An 18,960-nucleotide genomic window follows, 5' to 3' on the forward strand; every position below is an offset into this window, starting at 1 on the left:
GAAAACGCAGTGTAGACATACCTTAATATGTCCCACTATTCACAGATATCGACATTCTCTCGTGGGAAGCAAAAAGAGGAAAGAGATGGCCATAATCAGTGGAAGTGACTGGAGAGCATCAACACCATTCCATATGATCCTGATCCTGCAGAAATACCCCCACATGTGGACCCTGCTTCTTTACAGAGTCCCACTGGAGTCACAGGGACTCTGTGCAAGCGTCCATGTGTGTGTGGACTCTGTTTCAGGAATGGAATCTCTGATGACGATGGTTTGGAAGTGGGGGCAGAGAGCTTCTCAGTGGCATTCTTGTACCTGATAAAATCAGCAGAATGTGCTCTCTTCTGTTTTGTTACACCATGGCACAGTCATGGGTGGGAGGGGAGGGACAGCGAGGCAGAGTGGCATAAGTCTAAGCCATCCAAACATTTAAAGGATAAGTGTGTAGGTGGCTAGAGTTGGAGAAAATGTCCTGTCGCTAGAATACCTTTGGGAATTACTATGTATTTGTCTGCTTCTCTACTATGAGGCAGCAGAGAGAAAGATAGATACCCAGCAAGCATGTCAGCAGACAGCAAAATTTGTATTAGCCAGATGGGCTGGCACTCATAGATATGGGAAGAGATCCACCTTCCTAGTCTTTCCTCTAGCACTTAGTTGGTTGGAATCTTTCCCAGCTGCTTAGATAATAAGAAATACCGTCTCTCCACACTAGTGCACCTATGAACTGGGGCCAGGATCTGACCTTTTAGGCCCCGATTTAGCAAAGCACTTAATTCAAGTGCTTAAACTGAGGCTAGTTAAGTTCCCATGGAATTATTCATGTATATCAAGTTTAGCACATGCTTAAGTGTTTTGCTGAATCAGGTTCTTAGTTTCTGTTTGCTATTAGCATTAACAAATCGGTGATTCCAAACATGAAAATCTCCATCCCAACCATAACTCCAAAATGTATTAGGACAAAACCCCACACCTGATGTTTGCACAGAGAAGAAAGCATAAAGTCCGTAGAGGTTAAGAACATAAAGGAAGATTATACATATATGATCTCACTAAAAGTCCTGAGAGCGGTAAAACTAAACTGTTGTTCTCTGTTCTTGTGTCTTTTGCAGTATAATGGCACATCTGATGGACAGTACAGAGTCTTTAATGGGAAAGATGACATAAGCAAAACTGCAATAATTCAATCCTATAAAAACAAAAGGTACCATAAGTACTGTTTATAAGAGAAATGTGCATATTCTTTATGCGTGACTCTATACAAGACATTACAGGCTTGATTCAGAGCCCATTGTACTCAATGGAAAGACTCTCATTTACTTCAGTGAATGCTGGATAAGGTCTAGGGTCAGCAAAACCATATTCTCTCTTTTAGTCCACCATGGCTTCGTTATGGCCTTGAATTTCAGGGAGTTATGGATCGTGTAATCTAATGAGTTGCTGCTGTTTTCGCTTGCAAGTGATTGGATCCCATTAATCCCTTCCCTATTCCACTGGTTTCACAGGATATGATTGAATACAGTTTGGCCAAATAAAAATACCAAAAGAAATTGGCACTGCTTTCTATTCTTGCACCTTCTTCAAAGCATTGAACAAGTAACTACTTCATTGTGGAGCCAATAAAGTTAGAAAGTCATAGCAACACTAGACAGTGATCATCATCCATTACAATCAAACCTGGTAAAGGAAATCGGGGGGCGGGAGGGGGCAGATTAATCTGCTGATCCTTGTGAATTGCCTGCACTGGAGAAGTCAATTGTAACTTCTTAGGGGGCTTATTCCTTCACCCACTTACTTACCTGGTCCTTCTCGTATGAACAGAGAGCAACAATACCCGAAGTCCAAAGGTGCGAACAATTCGATGTTTATTGGGGTGAACTTCCAGCAAGCATGATTCCAGTTTCCTTCCTTAGAGTCCCCCTTCCCAGCTCTGACACCACAGAGCCTTACACCTGTGTCCCTGTTCCCATTCCTGCCCTTAGCCAAACATGATTCCAGTTTCCTTACCCCCATTCCCTGTTCCCATTTCCCTCTTTAGCAAAACATGATTCCAATTTCCCCACCTCCCATTCCCTGTTCCCATTTTCCCCACACACACCCACCCACTCACTTGCTGATTGACTGCAGACTATATAGTAAAACTTGAGTTCTGCTTAGCTATACCTTAACCAATCATTTTCCTGAAATTTAACTAACCAATCCTAACATATTGTAACATGATTATGTAACCCAATTATATCCCACCACCTTAATTAGTTTACACCCAGCAAAATTAATTATACAGCAGACAGAAACAATCACAGAAAGAGACAGAGATTATACAGACAAACAATAGCAAAGTGGGAACTATAATGACAAAACAATACAGAAGTGAGGATTTCACATCCCAGCTATTGATGCGAGTTCTTGCCAGACAGGATGCTATCAAACTAAGTTTCCTTTTACATTTTCTAGGCAGTTCCCTTTCTCTGGAGTTGATAGGCACTATCAGGACAGGACTGTGTTCCTAACAGCCCAATAGCACCTTATTTCAATGTGACTAGTTTGGAACGTGAGGATGTAACCATTCACTTCCCAGCTTATGGCTGCCTCTGTTGCTTAGCCAAAGGCCTTAGCCTAAGAACAGGGCCTCAGACTGTCACAGTAAGAGAAGGCCCTTACTCCGGCAGACAGTGATTTTGATTCTTTCTTTAATACCTCTATAACTAGCCAAGTGATAAGAATACACCTAAATTCTTAGAGTATAGGCCTTTATAGACAGACCTGAATATCTATATCCTAACATAACTATTGTGAATTCTGTCCATGTCCATACATCTAAATACTGCTCTAATGCACTGTCACAAGAGACATTTCTGAGAAGATATGGGGATTTTGTGTCTAACAGCAATCTTTATTATTCCTTTTTCCCCAAAATAATATGATCCGTCAGGCCTTCTCACAGGGAGTTACAAGAAGAACAACTAGTGGAAGGATTGTTTGGGTTGTATGGAAATTTAGAGATTTTCCGTTCCATTTGTTTTCTTAGATATTGTTTATATTTTTCATCTAGAAAATTTGTTTTTGGTAGTGAATACTCATGAAGCACGTGTTTAAGTCCATATAGTCCATCTCACCTGAACTCTGTTTAAGACAAGTCTCTATACACTACCAAATATCCTACCAGAGTTAGGAAACAGGTGGATTCAATAGCATGTAAATAAAAATACTATTGAAACGTTTGTACCTACACTTCAAAGACTTCCATTTCAGTAAACTGGGATTCTTATTTCCATAAGTGGCCACTGAGCCTTTTGTGCTTTTCTTCTTAACCAGGAAATCTCATCAGATTTCTTCATTATGTTTCCCTATTTGCAAAGATCAAAATGTGCACTTTTCAGCTTAGATTACATTTATTTCAGATGAAAGGAAACAGCATGCAAAGGAAGAACAAATTCAGAGCCCTTTTCTCCTTACACTTACATCATGAATAGTTACAGTAAAGTCAGTGGAGCTATAATGGTGTAACTGAGGTAAGGAATGGTGTCCCTAGCCTCTGTTTGTCAGAGGGTGGAGATGGATGGCAGGAGAGAGATCACTTGATTATTACCTGTTATGTTCACTCCCTCTGGGGCACCTGGCATTGGCCACGGTCGGTAGACAGAATACTGGGCTGCATGGACCTTTGGTCTGACCCAGTATGGCCATTCTTATGTTCTTCTTATGAGGAGATTCAGGCCAAAAACCTCTATGAGAAAAGCAAGTGAAGTGGTTAACTCTGTAACATTCTGCATCTGAACTGAAAACCAAAACAACAGCTCCCTGCATCAAGGAGGGGACTTCTCTCTTTTGAAAGCATCCCTGTTCAGTTACACAGGCTGTACTTCAGCAGTGAATGATTGCAACTACATAGCAGGGCCTATGTAGCTAATTGGGTTGAAATAGGTTACATTAAAAAATACATGGTATGTGGTATGACCAGAAACTGTTTTTGTTTTTCGTTAAAGCACTCTTTCCATCTGGGCTGACCAGTGTGACATGGTCAATGGAACAGGTGAGTCTATCTCTCTCTCTGTTCATAAGAGAATTCCCATCTTAGTGAAAGCACTATGGGCCGCAGAAAGTATTTTCCCTTTTAATTGTGTGCACAGTGTAATGCAGCAGAGTTTTCTTTTTGTGTAATATATGAATACAATCTGAGTCCCAAAATGCTACAAAGAGTTAAGTAATGCACTCACGGAAGACTACACTAGAGAAAGTATTATACTACAGATGTTGCAATCTGGTGAGCCTGGGCTTGTGGAAGCCATAGAGAAGGCTCTTGCAATAGTAAACGTGTTATAGACATGGTCAGTAGCGGCAAAGAGGGGGTCTGAGCAAAGAGTGGTGACAGATGATACAGCGTTACATTGGAGGATATGTGCAATATTCCTCTCTTTGACGCACTTAGATGAGGGAAGTTCAGATGAAGCCACAAATTCATTTGGTCAAAACAAGTAGCAAGGGTAGACATGGAGGTGTCAAAATGTATGTACAGTTGTGTTATCGTTGTCATTGTAAAGGCAATAGCTAAAGTTAAAGATAGACCAAGATGACCAAAAGGGGGAAGGTAGATAGGAAGGAGCAGAGGGCCAAGAAATTAATCCAGTGGGACTCCATACTAGGAATAGCACAAGGGGACACAACAAACTTTGAACAGTTTATCTTGCATGTTGTGTGCACCTGCAGTTCTCTTCCCAATAGGTCTTAAGCCAGAGAGTGTGAAAACAAGCTGGTTTATTTGTACTGTACCATACTATCTAGAATAGAGCATTCTCCTTACAGTAAAGCACACATAAGTGATTCAGACATAATAACACCTTACTAGTGCTTAAGCTTCTTATGAAGGCTGAGTCAGAAGGGATTGATGCTTCATTGCAGTCTGTGCTAGTGATTATTTGTTAAGCAGTATTCTTAGCTCCTGGGACATTTCTTCATCTCTTTCCTCTTTGACTTGAACCTTTCCCCCATTCTCGGCCTTTTTTTTTTTGCTCTTCCTTCCTTGCGATGGTGAAATCAGGCTTGCAGACTGTAGACTATATGCATTCTCTGGTAAATGGATTCAGTGGCTCTGGTGTGGCATAAACTGAAGTTAATCAACCCATGCTTGATGAATAAAAAGGATTTTACATTTACATTCATAATGGCTGTTCAAGAGAGATTATGACCTTGGAGAATTAAACAGGACCCTAAAATCCTGTCAACACCTGTGAGAGCTGCTTCTTAGTCAGGTATTGTATCTGAGAGGATATGGATGGAGAATGAAGAAAAGTATTTTGTAGCCAGACATGGAGCTGAACTGATTGTGTCTGTTCTAATTCTTTTTCTTTCTCCCTTTTATGGTTATTAATCTGTCCTCATCCTAGAATGAAATGTAACTTTGGTAACTGGTTTAAAGAGGAGGCTTGCTTGCATTAAAGTGTCAAAGGACTCTATATTTGCCTTTTAAATTCCCAGTGCTCTAGCAAAAGAACAAGCTTTTTAACAGTAAAATTAGCAGCCTCCAGAGATGACTAGTAGTCACTGTGTGATCCAACTCAGTGTTTAGTGGATATTCAGTTTGTTGTCACAACAAGCACTATGTTCAGCTAGGCCAACTGCAAATCAGAGTTCTGTATGGCAAGAATTCCTCCTTCTCTTGTGGACTTTCATATCATGGGGTGGAGGGGTTTTCCCTTACGAGATAAAATGAAGTGTTTGGATAACTAAATTAAACACCACAGGCAACATTCTCATCCAAGAATTTGAAAGTCAGTCAGGTTTTGCCAACCCATTTCCTAGGCTGTCAGGATTTAGGAATAGCACACAGACATGTGGATGGATGGAATCTGGGCTTGTATGAGAAAAGCCCCTGCTGATAACAGAGGTCAAGTGATGGTCTGTAAGAGAATCTCCTTGCTCCTGTCATCTAGGCTGAGGATGCTAAGATACCAGAGAAGCATTTATAACTCTGTGATGGGTGCTGTATAAAACCTAAATAGAAGCTGTTACAGGCTCCAGAGAATGAACTGGTTAGAGGTTTGTTACAGCATCCTGCTGGGCAGGAGCCATCTTCAGAGGGATGGTGGAGGTGGATATTGAGTCAATATGTAGTTAGAAACCCATGTTCAAAAGCCTAAGGCTATGATGTTTATAAGTGCTGAGCATCCATAATTCCAGTTAAGTCAATAGGTGTTCCTCTCTGAAAATCAGTTCTCAACCCTTCTAGCTACATAAACCCTGGAGCTGAATCTACTGGGCAGCAGGGAGCCAAAATTAGTACTTTTCTGTGCCCCATATCTTCTATGGCACATACCCTCACCTTTGTTAAAGATATTGCCTACTCGCCACAGACTATATATGCCAAATTTAAGATTAAAGGACTTATTAGGGACTTTAGAGAGGGTTCCAAAATTAGGCCTATAATAGAAAACAAGACTTGGCCACTACCTTGCATAAAACTTTGTGTGGGCAAGCCCTAGATTTGTCTTTCTTTGTTCTAAATATATGGAGAAGACCACAGCTGAGTGTGGCATTATCAACGATCTCATGTCATAAAAGTGGAATTGCATTAAGCTCTTATTTTATTTCATCCACAGATGGTGCATCATTTCCTCCTTTTGTAAGGAAGGACCGGATCCTGCACTTCTTTTCCTCCGATATTTGCAGGTAGGACACTTGGAGATATCCATATTGTGCTCATATTCCTATGTGTGCTCGCCAAAAATCATGTTCTTTGAAAAACTATTTAAGACAGTTGCTGAACTTGCTCTGCTTGGTCTCAGGTCATTGAAGCAACTCAATAAACAAATCTTTGGTTTTAACCATATGAATTTGCTGTGTTCATGATTGGCTACTTAAAGCCTGATTCTGCCACCCTTAGTTGTACTGAAGAGTGAGTAGTTGCAATGCCTCTGAATCTCTGATCCTTCGCACTGGTGTAATTCAGGAATACCTCCACTGAAGATCATAGAGTTACAGTGGTAGATGTGAGTGGAGACTCAGGCCCATTGACTATTCATACAAGTAGTACTCAGTATTAGGGTTGCAGAACTTGACCTATAAGGGTGCATTTACATGACAAGCAGCAGCCATGGCAGTGAGTCTCAGAGCCCGGGTCTACAGACTTGGGCTTGCGCTACAGTGCTAAAAATAGCAGTGTAGACACTTAGGCTCAGGCTGGAGCTCAGGCTCAGAAACCTACCACCCTCAGTGTCAGAGCCCAAGCGTCAGCTCAAAAGGTCTACACAGATATTTTTGGTGCCATAGCATGAGTCCTGTAAGCCCGTCTACAGACCCAACTCTGAGACTCACTGCCACAGGTTGGGCTAGCACGAGGTATTTAAGCATTATTCTGAGGGCTTATGTGGAGCTTAACAGATGCATAGGCTATCTGTACGGGTGTGTATTTCACCCTTCATAGCTAAATACACCAAACTGCTTTCTCTCAGAATATGATACGTTTTACCCAAAATAAATAAATACATAATAAAAATTTAAAAAATCTCCTTGCAGTTTTTCTTTTCAGTCTGTCTTTTCTGTTGCTGTTGCCATACAATGTCCCTGAATACTCCAGTGGGATAGTTACAAACACTGCTCAATAGATTTCAAGGGAACGGAAGTGTAATACATTTGCAGGCTCAACTTTGATTTTCAGTGCCGGGAATGAGCTTTTTCGTCTTTAAAATGCATCATTTATTTTAAAAGTTGCATTAAAAAGGATCAAGGTTTATAAATCAAATTCTTATCATGGAGCAGTCTGAACCCCAAAACTGAAATATGCCAATCACAGCAAAGGACTTTTCACGTACCTGGTGAAGAAGAGAGAAACTGTTTCTTCATTCAGGCAGTTGGATGCAGACAGACCTTGTCTGGTTCTTTAGTTCTCAGATCAAGTAATCATAGTTGTTTCTTTCTAGTAGTACCACACAGGGTCTCCCTAAATTCTGACCTAGTCTTAGCAGTCAGGGAAGGCAATGCTTGACATAATATAGGACATGGCAACACTCAAAACACTGCTTTCTTCTAACGGCTTGTCTACACTAGAATGTTTTGCCGCTTTAACTACACCAGTAACACCTTCCCCCACCCCAAGCATGGATGCAGCTATATCAGTATAAAAGGGTTTATACCAGTATATCTTATTCCAGTTTGTCAAGTGAAATAAGTTCTACAAGTATAAGACACCTTTATACTGGTAGATCTACGTCCACACTAGGGCTCATACTGGTATCACTAAATCATTAAAAAAAATCACACCTCTGACATAGTAATAACATTAAAACTTTTCTAGTATATAGCCAGGCAGAAACCACTCTGAAAGACTTAAAACATCCCAACACCACAGGCACTGTAGATCTTTGCCTGGGGAGGAGTTGTTTCTACATTTACTCTTAACTGTATATTGTTGTCTGTGTTTCTGTATTGTATAGAATAGAATCATAGAACCATGGGGCTAGAAGAGACTGCAAAGGTCATCTAGTCTAATACCCTGCCTAGAGGGTTGTATCAAAACCATCCAAGATAGCTGGCTATCCAGCCTCTTTTTGAAAACCTCCGGTGAAGGAGGTTTCATGACTTCCCTCAGCAATTTGTTCCATTGTCCTATTGTTCTTACAGTTAGGAAGTTTTTCTTGAGATTTATAAAGTCACCACTGCCTGTGTCTCTTTTTTGGAAATGTCATGCACTCTTGTTCATAGTCTGGGCAGTTCCACAAACTGCTAATCCAGGGCTAACGGAGCCTGGACTCATCCGAGCAGCTGCCAAGAGCACTTTATCATTTAAAAAACGAGAAAGGTAGGGCGTCTTTATAATGCATCAGACATGAATGCGTATTAGCAACCAAAACACCTGTAAATACAATATAAACTAGAGACAAATGAAACATTTCTCTTTTATATTCAGATCTATCTATGGCATATTTGACAGTGAGCGGATTGTGAAGGAAATCCCCCTGTATCGTTTTACAGTTCCTCGTGCAGCATTTGCATCTCCATTAGAAACTCCAGAAAATAAATGCTTCTGCACAGAAGAGGTTCATTCAAAGAATTGCACAACATCTGGAGTCTTGGATATTAGCACCTGCAAAGAAGGTAGAGTAGTAAAATGTCACTCATCCAAACAAGCCATTTGGCCTGGGGGAAAGATGGTTTTGTGGTTAAGGTACTAGACTGTGATTCAAGAGACTTGGATTCAATTCCTGACTCTGCCACAGATTTCCTGTGTGATCCTGGGCAAATAACTTAATCTCTCTGAAACATCGATTCCTTAAACAGGGATTTGAATACTTCTTTACCTTCATGAGATGTTGTAAAGATAAATTTATGAATGCTTCAGAGCTGCCCAGAGACTGTGGTGATGGGGCTATATATCTAGCTTTGGAGATGGTACAAATGCACAAAATAAAAATGTGAGAGATGCATAAGGAAGAGCGAGAGAGATGGAAGTTTCAATATCATTTACACATTCAGGGCTAAATTATCCCTTTTCTCTGTGGGGGGAAGCATAAAAGGAGCTTCATCCACTGCATAAGAGCTTTGGACACTCATAGTTCCTGTGTTCATGAGATCTCCTATACATGGTGTGATAACTGTATGTGCATATATAGGATGATAGCAGCAGCTGTTTTAACTCAATGTAGTTCCACTGGAGTAAATTTACAGCTGGGAATTTGGCCTATATGTTGTAATTTTATTAGCAATTAATTTTACTCTTGCAAATTATCTACATACCAATAGGATGGTAGACACTACAGAATCTCTCTCTGCTTTAGGTTTAGTAAATCTTCACAATGAATGTGTATATTTGTGTGCATATCATAGATATTTATTTATATATAAATAAATAAAATGTCCTCAGGTGAGGTACTTCAATAAGAGAAACCAGACTAAGACTTGACTTTCCCATTTTGCTTGTCTTTTTGTAATAGGAAAACCTGTGTATATTTCACTTCCCCATTTTCTGTATGCAAGTGAAGATGTGTCCGAGAATATTGAAGGATTGAGTGCAAATAAGGATGAACACGAGACCTTTTTAGATATAGAGCCTGTAAGCCAACATTTATAGTATTTGTTTCTTGATAACCATGCACAGTATTGCTTTGCAGTGTAGTTATAATACTGATTCATTTCAGATATGATCAGAGGAGCCCATATCTCGGTGTTTGGGTTCTGCAGAACCCCATCAAATGTTATTCTGACCTCCAAAGTTTCGCAACTCACATAAAAGTGTTAATTTTGCGTCATCTCTATAGCTGACAGATTGGGGTCAGTTTGGTTTGGCAAAATCTCAGTCAGGTTTCGGTGTTTACAAAGAGTCCATTTTCTACGGATCATCAACATTCAGAGAGAGTTGGTTCAAAGAGTCTGTTTTTGCACACTCTCACTGAAAAAGGGATACTTGAAGATGCTCTCAGAATAAATTAAAGTTACACAGATCATGGTTTTTAAACACTTGCTACTTGCCATTCTAAATTGCCAAACTGTCTTTCTTCCAGCACAAAATACAAACGTTTCTTCACAATACTGTTCAACTTCCCAATCTACATGAAACCAACTCAATTGTACATCATAAACAGATATGTAGAGCAGCATAGGATCAGATGACCTTTTTTAGGCAAACATATGCCATATGTAACACCACATAGTATGACAGTTTGGTGACCACAATCTTTGCTATGAATTATGGTGTCAAATATGATCATTGTCTGGTTCTGTGATCGCTGTTCGATGTACGTAGAATGTACAATGATGAAAGTGGCATCCATGTGGTCTTATAGTTGTATGCCGTACATTTCAAAATTTCATCCATGGTGGGTGAAAAACCTATTGGGGCCACATTTCAGCTGATGTAAATCAGTGTAACTCCATTGGAGTCAATGAGATTACTCTACTTTGCACGAAACAAGATTGTGTTTGAGCCAAAGTTTTTATATTCCACTCTAAGTTATCCCTTACAGAGCTCATCTATTTTTGTTGTGTTTTAAACATGTTTTGATTTTGTTGGTTTCATTAAGTAGTAAATCTCATCTAAATTATACTCACAGTTTAATTAAGTTGACTAAGTAACTGCAGTACAGCCTGTTCTGCCTTCCAAGTGAATGACTGTAACAATGAAGCCTCCCGTTTATCTGATTCCATAGTACATTTGATTGTCACACTGTGCAGCTGTGATAAATCCCTAAATAAACATTGTTGTTGAACATCTGATTTTAATCAGCTTCAATTTTTCCTCCACTTGGGTCCTAGTCCCGCAAAGCATGTGCTTAACTTTAAGCATGTGAACAGTCCCATTGAATTATTTAAATCCAGCTATTCAAATTTTTCAAATTCAACACTTTTTATACTGGATTGGAGCCTGGCTGAATCATTCAAAAAACAAGTTAAAGTGGGGGAAAACTGAACAGATAATATCGAAATGTTTAACCTTTAAGATGAAGTTTAAGATTAACCTGTGTCTGAGAAAGTAATTGTGAGTCTCATGCATCTTCGTAAGGTACAGATGTTCACAAAAACAATCTCTGCAATTGGTATTAATTAGAGGTGGTCAAAAAATGGAAATTCCACCCCATGGAAAATCTGAGACTTCAAAATTTGTTTTGACCTGAATCGGGATGGAAAGTTGAAATCCTGGAATTTTTCACAAAACAAAATATCTAGAAATATTTGGTTTTGAGCTTTTACATTATAACATTATGTAATATAACAAACATTAAAATGCTGAAGGCTAAATGAAATATTTAGACTAGAGCTAGTTGGGAATTTTCTGACAAAATGTTTTTTTGATTGGGACTGAAACTTTCCATGGCAATGTATCCATTTCTCAGGTTCAGGGTGGGATTTCTGGGGAGTGAATGTGAGACCAGAGTAGTCAATAGCATGGTAGTCAGTTTACTCCCCTAGGATGTGGGAGATGCAGTTTCAAGTCCTTGATACAAATCCGAGAAGGTAGGGACTTGAACGTGGGTGAGTGCCCTGGCCACAGGTCTAGGGACTATCCTGGGCGCAAAGAGCCTCTCTCTCTCTCTCTTTTTTTGTTTTGTTTGGTTGGTTTTTGGTTTTGGCTACAAAATTTGGGTGGTCTCATTTTCATTTTGATGAAGACTGAGAGAAATTTCAAAACCTCAGTTTTCATGAAATGGAATTCTTGTTTTCTGGCCAGCCCTAGTTTTCACCTTATCAGAATGAAACATTTTGTCTTTATTGAAACAAAACATTTCCATTATTTCCTGCCAAAAATTTTGATAAAATTGATATATTCCTGTGAAGCATTTTGAATTAATCAGATCAGCATTTTTAGATGGAAAATGGCTCTACTATTAAATTTGCAACCTTGCTAGTTGTCTCAATAAAGACACAAGAACAGAATGGGCATGAAGAATGAAATGACCCTTTGACCCCTTGAGGTAATCCCAATGGTAAACAAGTTCATGAACAGTGTTAATTCAAGTTTCTCTGATGTGCCTATTCCAGACTTAAGCTTGTAGTGGCCACTATCACGAGCATTCAGTTCATTGTGGTTGTTTTGTTTATTTTGTTTTATTTTGTGTTTTCTCCTTTTCTACCTTTCTGGCTTTAGACCACTGGGTTTACATTACGATTTGCCAAAAAGCTGCAAATAAATTTACTGGTGACGCCAGCACCAAAAATCGAGTAAGTGTTTTCTCTATCTTTTGTTTCTAAAACATAGGTACAATGTTTTGTTTTTTAGCCCTTTTGCAATTAGGGTGACTGGCTCTACAAAAATGCTTAGTAGGGTTTCAATAAATATAACCTAAATATTAAATATACATTTCATAATGACAGTATTATGACAGTGTGTCTCAGTTCTGCAGTATGACATCTATGTGTTTATACTCCTAAACCAACTCACTGAAGAGCCCCAGCATTGGGGAAATCCTTGGGTAGAATAAAGGAACGAAGTAGTTCCTATACAGCTCACATCTCAGCAATTGGCACAGGATACATGATGAGGGTATCCTTATACCCTAGTGATCCCTGAGTGTTAGAACGTCCCTTGGAAATTGGTGGAGGTAAGGGGAGACAAGGAATAGTTGAGGACCTGCACCCACAATATTACTATTAATGAAAACAGCAGTTAATATTTAATCTCAGTGTTTCCCGAGACTTCAGAAGAAGATTCACTTGGTGATTTCCCCTCCCTCCTGGGCTCTGAACTTAATAATTGATCAAGCCCAAAGTGAATACGATTTACTTTGATAATTATCATTTAATTATGTTACTGGAGACCTAGGGGCCTGCCCTTCAGGATGATACATACTTTGGCCCTGATCCTACAAATGCATTTAAACATGTATGTGCAAAATTTTCAGCATGTGAATAGTCCTATTGATTTCAGTGAGGTTACTCAGGTACTTAAAATGAATCACATGCTTAAGTGTTTTGCTGGATTAAGGCCAGAGTGCTCTGCAACTTGCGAGATCAAGTCCCTAATTATTTTCCTACATTTCAGTATTTTCTATCACCCAAAAGGGAGCTTTTTGAAATAAAATATTAGAACACTTTCTAACAAGCTTGTAAGTCCATTGCAATCAGAAATAAATGTAAATATAAAATGTGTGAAATTTTGTAAATAAAATCTTAAATATTTTCCAATTTGTGAAATTTCAAAATGCCAAAAATTTCAACCTGCTCTGTAGCTCATAAAAAGGCCAAATATTTGTGAATGTCATGAAATGTTCCATTTTTGATTGAAAAAAATTGCTGATATTTACATTTTTTTAAAAAATGTCCTTCAACTCCAACATTTGCACATAGAAGTCAAATTTCAGATTTCTTGGGAATGTCTGGCAGGCACTGGGGGCCTGATCCAATGCCCACTGAGGTCAATGGAAAGACTCTACAGTGGGCATTGTATCAGGACTTAGAGTCATTTTATGAATCTATAAACAATAAATGAGATGAGAAGCAAAAGCAGAATTATATAGTGTATTCAGATTGTGAATAATATAATCATTCCAAAACTAGTGCCAATGAAAAAGATAACGGATACCATACTGTGAAACTGTTGATGCAGCACATTACACAGGAGACACACAGTGTGCTTTCTCAAAGAGCGTCTTTACTTTTGTTCTTCATTGTTTTATTTAACTTAATTTAAAACAAAAGTCATTATGACTGAAAACTGTATGGAAAAAATATATACGCATGCACTAGTCTTGGAATGATCCCATTATTGTCCATGCATATATACAAATGTTTGGGCTAGGTGAGAAATGGATTTCCCATCAGACAAAAATATTTGAAGCTTCAAATGTTTTCTTATCTTGAAATATGATGAAAAACTGAAATCTCAAACATTTTTGAAAAACAAAAATCCAAAACATGTTTTCATTTGGATTATCCAAAATGGTTTGCTTCAATAATTTTGAAAAATTTCATTTCAGTGCCAACCTTTTTTCCTTTTTCTTTACCTTTATTTTAAATTTAGTAAAATTAAGAAATTATTTGAAATCCCAAAATGGAAATTTTCTGGTTCCATATTGTCAAAATAGGATGTTTTGAAAATCTCAGTACTTTTTTTACCAAATTTTTTGAGTCAGCTGTTTTGTTGAACTTGTCATTGTTTGACAAATAGTTTCACTTTCAACAAATATGTATTTTTTGACAAAAATGATTTGTTGAAAAGTTCCCAATCAGTGCTAATAAATACACACACACGTGCTTAATATTTTGAAAGAGACTACTGGTTCCATTCATGGTCCCTATTTTGAGTATAAAGTATATTCTTCCAGCTAGTAAAGTCTTTTTAAATGGAAGAAACCTTTTAAATCTATCCACTGTATGTACACATGTACATTATCATAATTATTATTTATATGTGGTGGCAGCCACAGGCGTCAATCAGGGATCAAAACCTTATTGCAATCTAGGTACTGTACGTGCATTTCATTTAGAATACAGTCAAAGAGCCACCTTCCACCCCACAAGAGATTGTAATCTAACTATATGATGAAAGACAATAGACAGAATTGAAAAACAGATTTGGGAAGGGCAAGGTAGGAGAAAAACAATTATGTTATAACCATATAGATGATCATACAGACATTATCAATCTAGTTACTTTCTCATACCCAGAGTACTAAACGGAGGATGGTGTGCATAATGGCTGTAGACATAGGTGCCCACTCCGTGGGTGCTCAGGGACTGGAACAACCACGAAAAAAAACTAGTGGGAGCTCAGCATCCACCAGCAGCAGATGTTTAGCGGCTTGGAGAGGGGATTGGGGGAGGGCAGAGACCAGCAAGCAGCAGATGGGTGGGGCCTCAGGGAGGGGGAGGAGTGGGGCAGAGGTGAGTGGAGCAAAGGAAGAGTCTAGGGGAAGAGTTGGAGTGGGGGCAGGCCTCGGGGCAGAGTGGGGGTGGAGCACCCCCGGTGGAAAAGTAAAAGTTGGTGCCAATGGCTGTAGTTACCTATATACTTTTTACAGAGGAATGCTGTGGTTTGAATTTACTGGAGGTTTGCCACCTGAACACATACAAAGTGTACTGCCCGTCAATTTCATCAAAGTGGTAGAGTATAGGGTTATGAGAAATTGCTAGATGGAAAATGTGAAACTGCAATGTGCAGATAATGTGTTGTGGCTGTTTCAATTTTTTATTTCAATATTTGTTGCAGTGCTTTATCAAAACTTACAAGATCCTATATCTTTCCTATTCTTTGGCTGAATGAGGTTAGTATGTTTTCTGTCTATTAAAACATTCTAATTATTTCAGCTTTATTAGAAATAATCTAGGAGATTTACCAAAAGATAGTCCGGAGCCAAAGTTTTCAGTCTTGTTTGCCTGAAATTAGGCATCTACAGCTAGAGCCACAAAAGCAGTTAGACACCTAACTTCCACTTTAGGTGCCTAAATCCAACAAGAGGGGTCACTGACATCCTCAAAACCCCTCTCAGCTGCTGCCTAACACTGTAAGCACCTAAACTCCCTAGCTGCCTATGTTTCTTCCAGTGAGCATGAGCACAGCTACCTCAGTCTAGGGCCTCAGGTTCTTATCTCATACCTGAGCCTCAGCAGGTTCATCAAAGTAGATGCTAACCAACCTGTCTCGCTAGTGGGGCCCGATCCAGCAGGCATTTTGAGCGCAAGCCTCCAGCTACACAAAAGAGCTGGAGGAGGTGATGGAGGTTGTGGTTAAGGCACTCTCCTGAGATGGGGATACCCTTCTCCCCAAATCCCTTAGAATCATAGAATATTAGGGTTGGAAGAGACCTCAGGAGGTCATCTAGTACAATCCCCTGCTCAAAGAAGGACCAACACCAACACTTTCTCCACATCAGGCAGACAGAAGACTTGAACCCAAGTCTCCCACATCCTTGATGAGTGCTCTAATCCCTGGGCTAAAACTTGTTTGCAAGTCAGAAGTTAGGCTTATGCACTTTTCTCCAGGAGAGGGTACACAGCTGAGAATCCCAGTTAGTGACAGGCTCCTAGACTTAGCCCTCTCGCCTAGACTTAGGTGCCTAAGACCCTTAGGGGGAGGAGCTTAAAACCCACTACTCGGTATTTCCTATTGGCTATTTCCTATTTCCTTCCTGCTCCTCAAGCTGACTTTTGCAGATCCCATGCTTAGATGCATATCCCTCCATAGGCACTGTGTAGGGAGCCTGGGCACCTAACTCAGGGCTGTGGATTCCACTGGGTGGCAGGGCAACAGTTCGGCACTGCAATGCTGAACATTGCAAGGCCCAAGTCCCTTTGTGGATCTAGCCCTTAAATCCATGTATATGATAACATTATGTGCAATCACACTGTCTATAATGTGCATATGTTCCATGAGAAAGGACTTGCATACTTCAGCTGTTAATGCTCTTGCACTGTTTCAGACGGCGACTATTGATGATGAGAAAGCAGCAATGTTCAGATCAAAAGTGATCTCTCCAGTCAAACTGCTGAACTTGCTGCAGGTGGTGCTGATCATAGTCGGTTGTGTGATGTTCCTAGCGTTCACAGTCTCATATTTCATATGCCGATCGAATAAATTAAGTAAGTAGATTTCTGGTGCAACTTGTGCAGCCCTCCATGGGAGCTTCACTAGAGTAATGACTTCAGCTGAGGGTTGGATGGAGGTTTCATCACATGGCATAATCTTTAATGAAAGGTTCATCTTTAAGCCCTGCCTGGAGACTCCAGGACAACCCTAGATGATTGGCAACCCTACGGTTACAGCCCCAAGAATTATTCTAAATTCCAATCAACCTCAACACTTATCCTTTTAGTTTCACTTCTGGTCTTTCCTTTTGTAAAGGTCCAGCATTTTTCAGTTGACATTTACAAATTCTGCTCCTAGCCCTATTCAACCAAGGTGCTATTGACAGATTGAAATTCATGCAAGATAAGACTTTGGGAATTGGGTGACTCCAAGAGTGATGTCTTGTTTTCAATGAGTCAGTGGGGCTTCTGTGACCTGAAAAAAACCGTATGTGTTGTCCAGAGCTATTCCACAGATCAGAATGGCCTCCCTGGCTGCTCCACTGTCCATCTATCTGGTAGAATGTCAGGTGAAGCCACACAGTTGCAGATCCACATGATCTCCTAGCAACAAGTCCCTGCTGGAATCCCTAAACCTCCAGTGCACTGCAGTGCAGGCCCCCACTCTAAGCAGAGTGATCAGGATCCATGGATCTCTTCCATAGGGTTCCCAATTCTCCCTGATCACCATTCTACATCAGAACCACACCAGTTTCTCTGGGTCTTGGCCCTATGTAGCCATGGAGAATAGGGCTGGACATGGTCCTATAATGCACAAAGAGGTACAGCGGAGTAATCCAAATAATGGCAGTGGATTTGATATAAGAGTTTAGATGGGGATTTTTTGGGTGATTTGAAGGAAACGAGGGAGTGTATAACATCAACGTCTATCAATAATATCAGAGTACAAATATCATATCATAGTATAGAACAGTGGATCCCATAATATAAAACAGGAGGTTTTCAGTTCCCACAATATACCTTTCTCTCAGGTCAAATGGGATAGCCATTTTGTAGGCCACATGATTCATTAACTTTTGACTTTTTCCATTACAGGTAACAAAGAAGTTTACTTGTAGGTGATAATTACTTCAAATTTCACACAAGGAGTTTGTAAAATTCAGTGGCAAAACAATCTGGTCTTATGTTATCATTTATACGCATAAACACACTATGGAATGAACGTGTCTTTCCTTTCTGTGAAGAATGTACAGAATCCAGCTTCTCAACCAGCAACACCTGATGTTTCAAAAAGCCCATTTTTACAACTTCATTGAAGAGGCCACAACAATATCATATTCTGAAACCACTTATCATGGTACAAACCTCTATTACAAATAGCATATTAGCAGGTGAAAACTGAAATCCAGTTTGGAATCCAATCCACTTTCTGCCATTTATACAACTTGCTAGTTCGCTTCTCTTGAGACTGTGAGAATAGGAGTAAAAGCCAGTTGCTGATGTTCTGGTTCTAAGTATGTGGGATGGTGACCTCATCAAGCTCATGCAGTGCCCTAGAAGTTATTCTTTTTCCCATTCCTTCAAGCAGTGGAAGTTGCTGCAGTAGAACTGCTCTCCTCTCTTCAGAGATATGAATTTTAATGACTATAAAGTTTATTATGTAACGTGGTTAACCATAGTATCTGAATGTCAATAAAGGGTTTCTGAAAAGCTTTATTTTAAACTATGCATGTACAGACATCAACAAAATACATGCATGAATGCTAACAGTGGCTGATCCATACCGACAGACGGCTTCCTTTCAAAACATTTGTGCAGCAGCCCCATCCCTGTCCTTGGTCTGCTGTGCTCGCCTCCACTCTTTTCATTGGAACTGCTGCTTTTCTTTCTGCCACTTCCTTGGCCAATACCTAGGACCCTACCAAATTCACGGCGGTGAAAAATGCATCACGGACCGTGAAATCTGGTCTCCCCCGTGAAATCTGTATAGTATAGGGTAAAAATACACAA

General features: G+C 39.7%; 1 protein-coding gene across 1 annotated transcript in view; it reads left to right on the forward strand.

Annotated features, from left to right (window-relative positions):
- CD36 (CD36 molecule (CD36 blood group)) overlaps window positions 1–18,176 on the forward strand; it is a 75,291-nt gene extending 57,115 nt beyond the window's left edge. The window contains exons 6-14 of the mRNA XM_077807871.1: window positions 1,113–1,204; window positions 3,987–4,033; window positions 6,597–6,666; window positions 8,903–9,090; window positions 9,927–10,045; window positions 12,575–12,648; window positions 15,635–15,689; window positions 16,845–17,004; window positions 18,046–18,176. Coding sequence (XP_077663997.1) covers window positions 1,113–1,204; window positions 3,987–4,033; window positions 6,597–6,666; window positions 8,903–9,090; window positions 9,927–10,045; window positions 12,575–12,648; window positions 15,635–15,689; window positions 16,845–17,004; window positions 18,046–18,068 — 828 coding nt within the window. The 3' untranslated portion in view covers window positions 18,069–18,176. The remainder of the gene's footprint in view (window positions 1–1,112; window positions 1,205–3,986; window positions 4,034–6,596; window positions 6,667–8,902; window positions 9,091–9,926; window positions 10,046–12,574; window positions 12,649–15,634; window positions 15,690–16,844; window positions 17,005–18,045) is intronic.
- Window positions 18,177–18,960: the final 784 nt, after the last annotated feature.

The sequence above is a fragment of the Eretmochelys imbricata genome, chromosome 1, assembly GCF_965152235.1.
Source record: "Eretmochelys imbricata isolate rEreImb1 chromosome 1, rEreImb1.hap1, whole genome shotgun sequence".
In the NCBI taxonomy this organism is placed as follows: domain Eukaryota; kingdom Metazoa; phylum Chordata; order Testudines; family Cheloniidae; genus Eretmochelys; species Eretmochelys imbricata.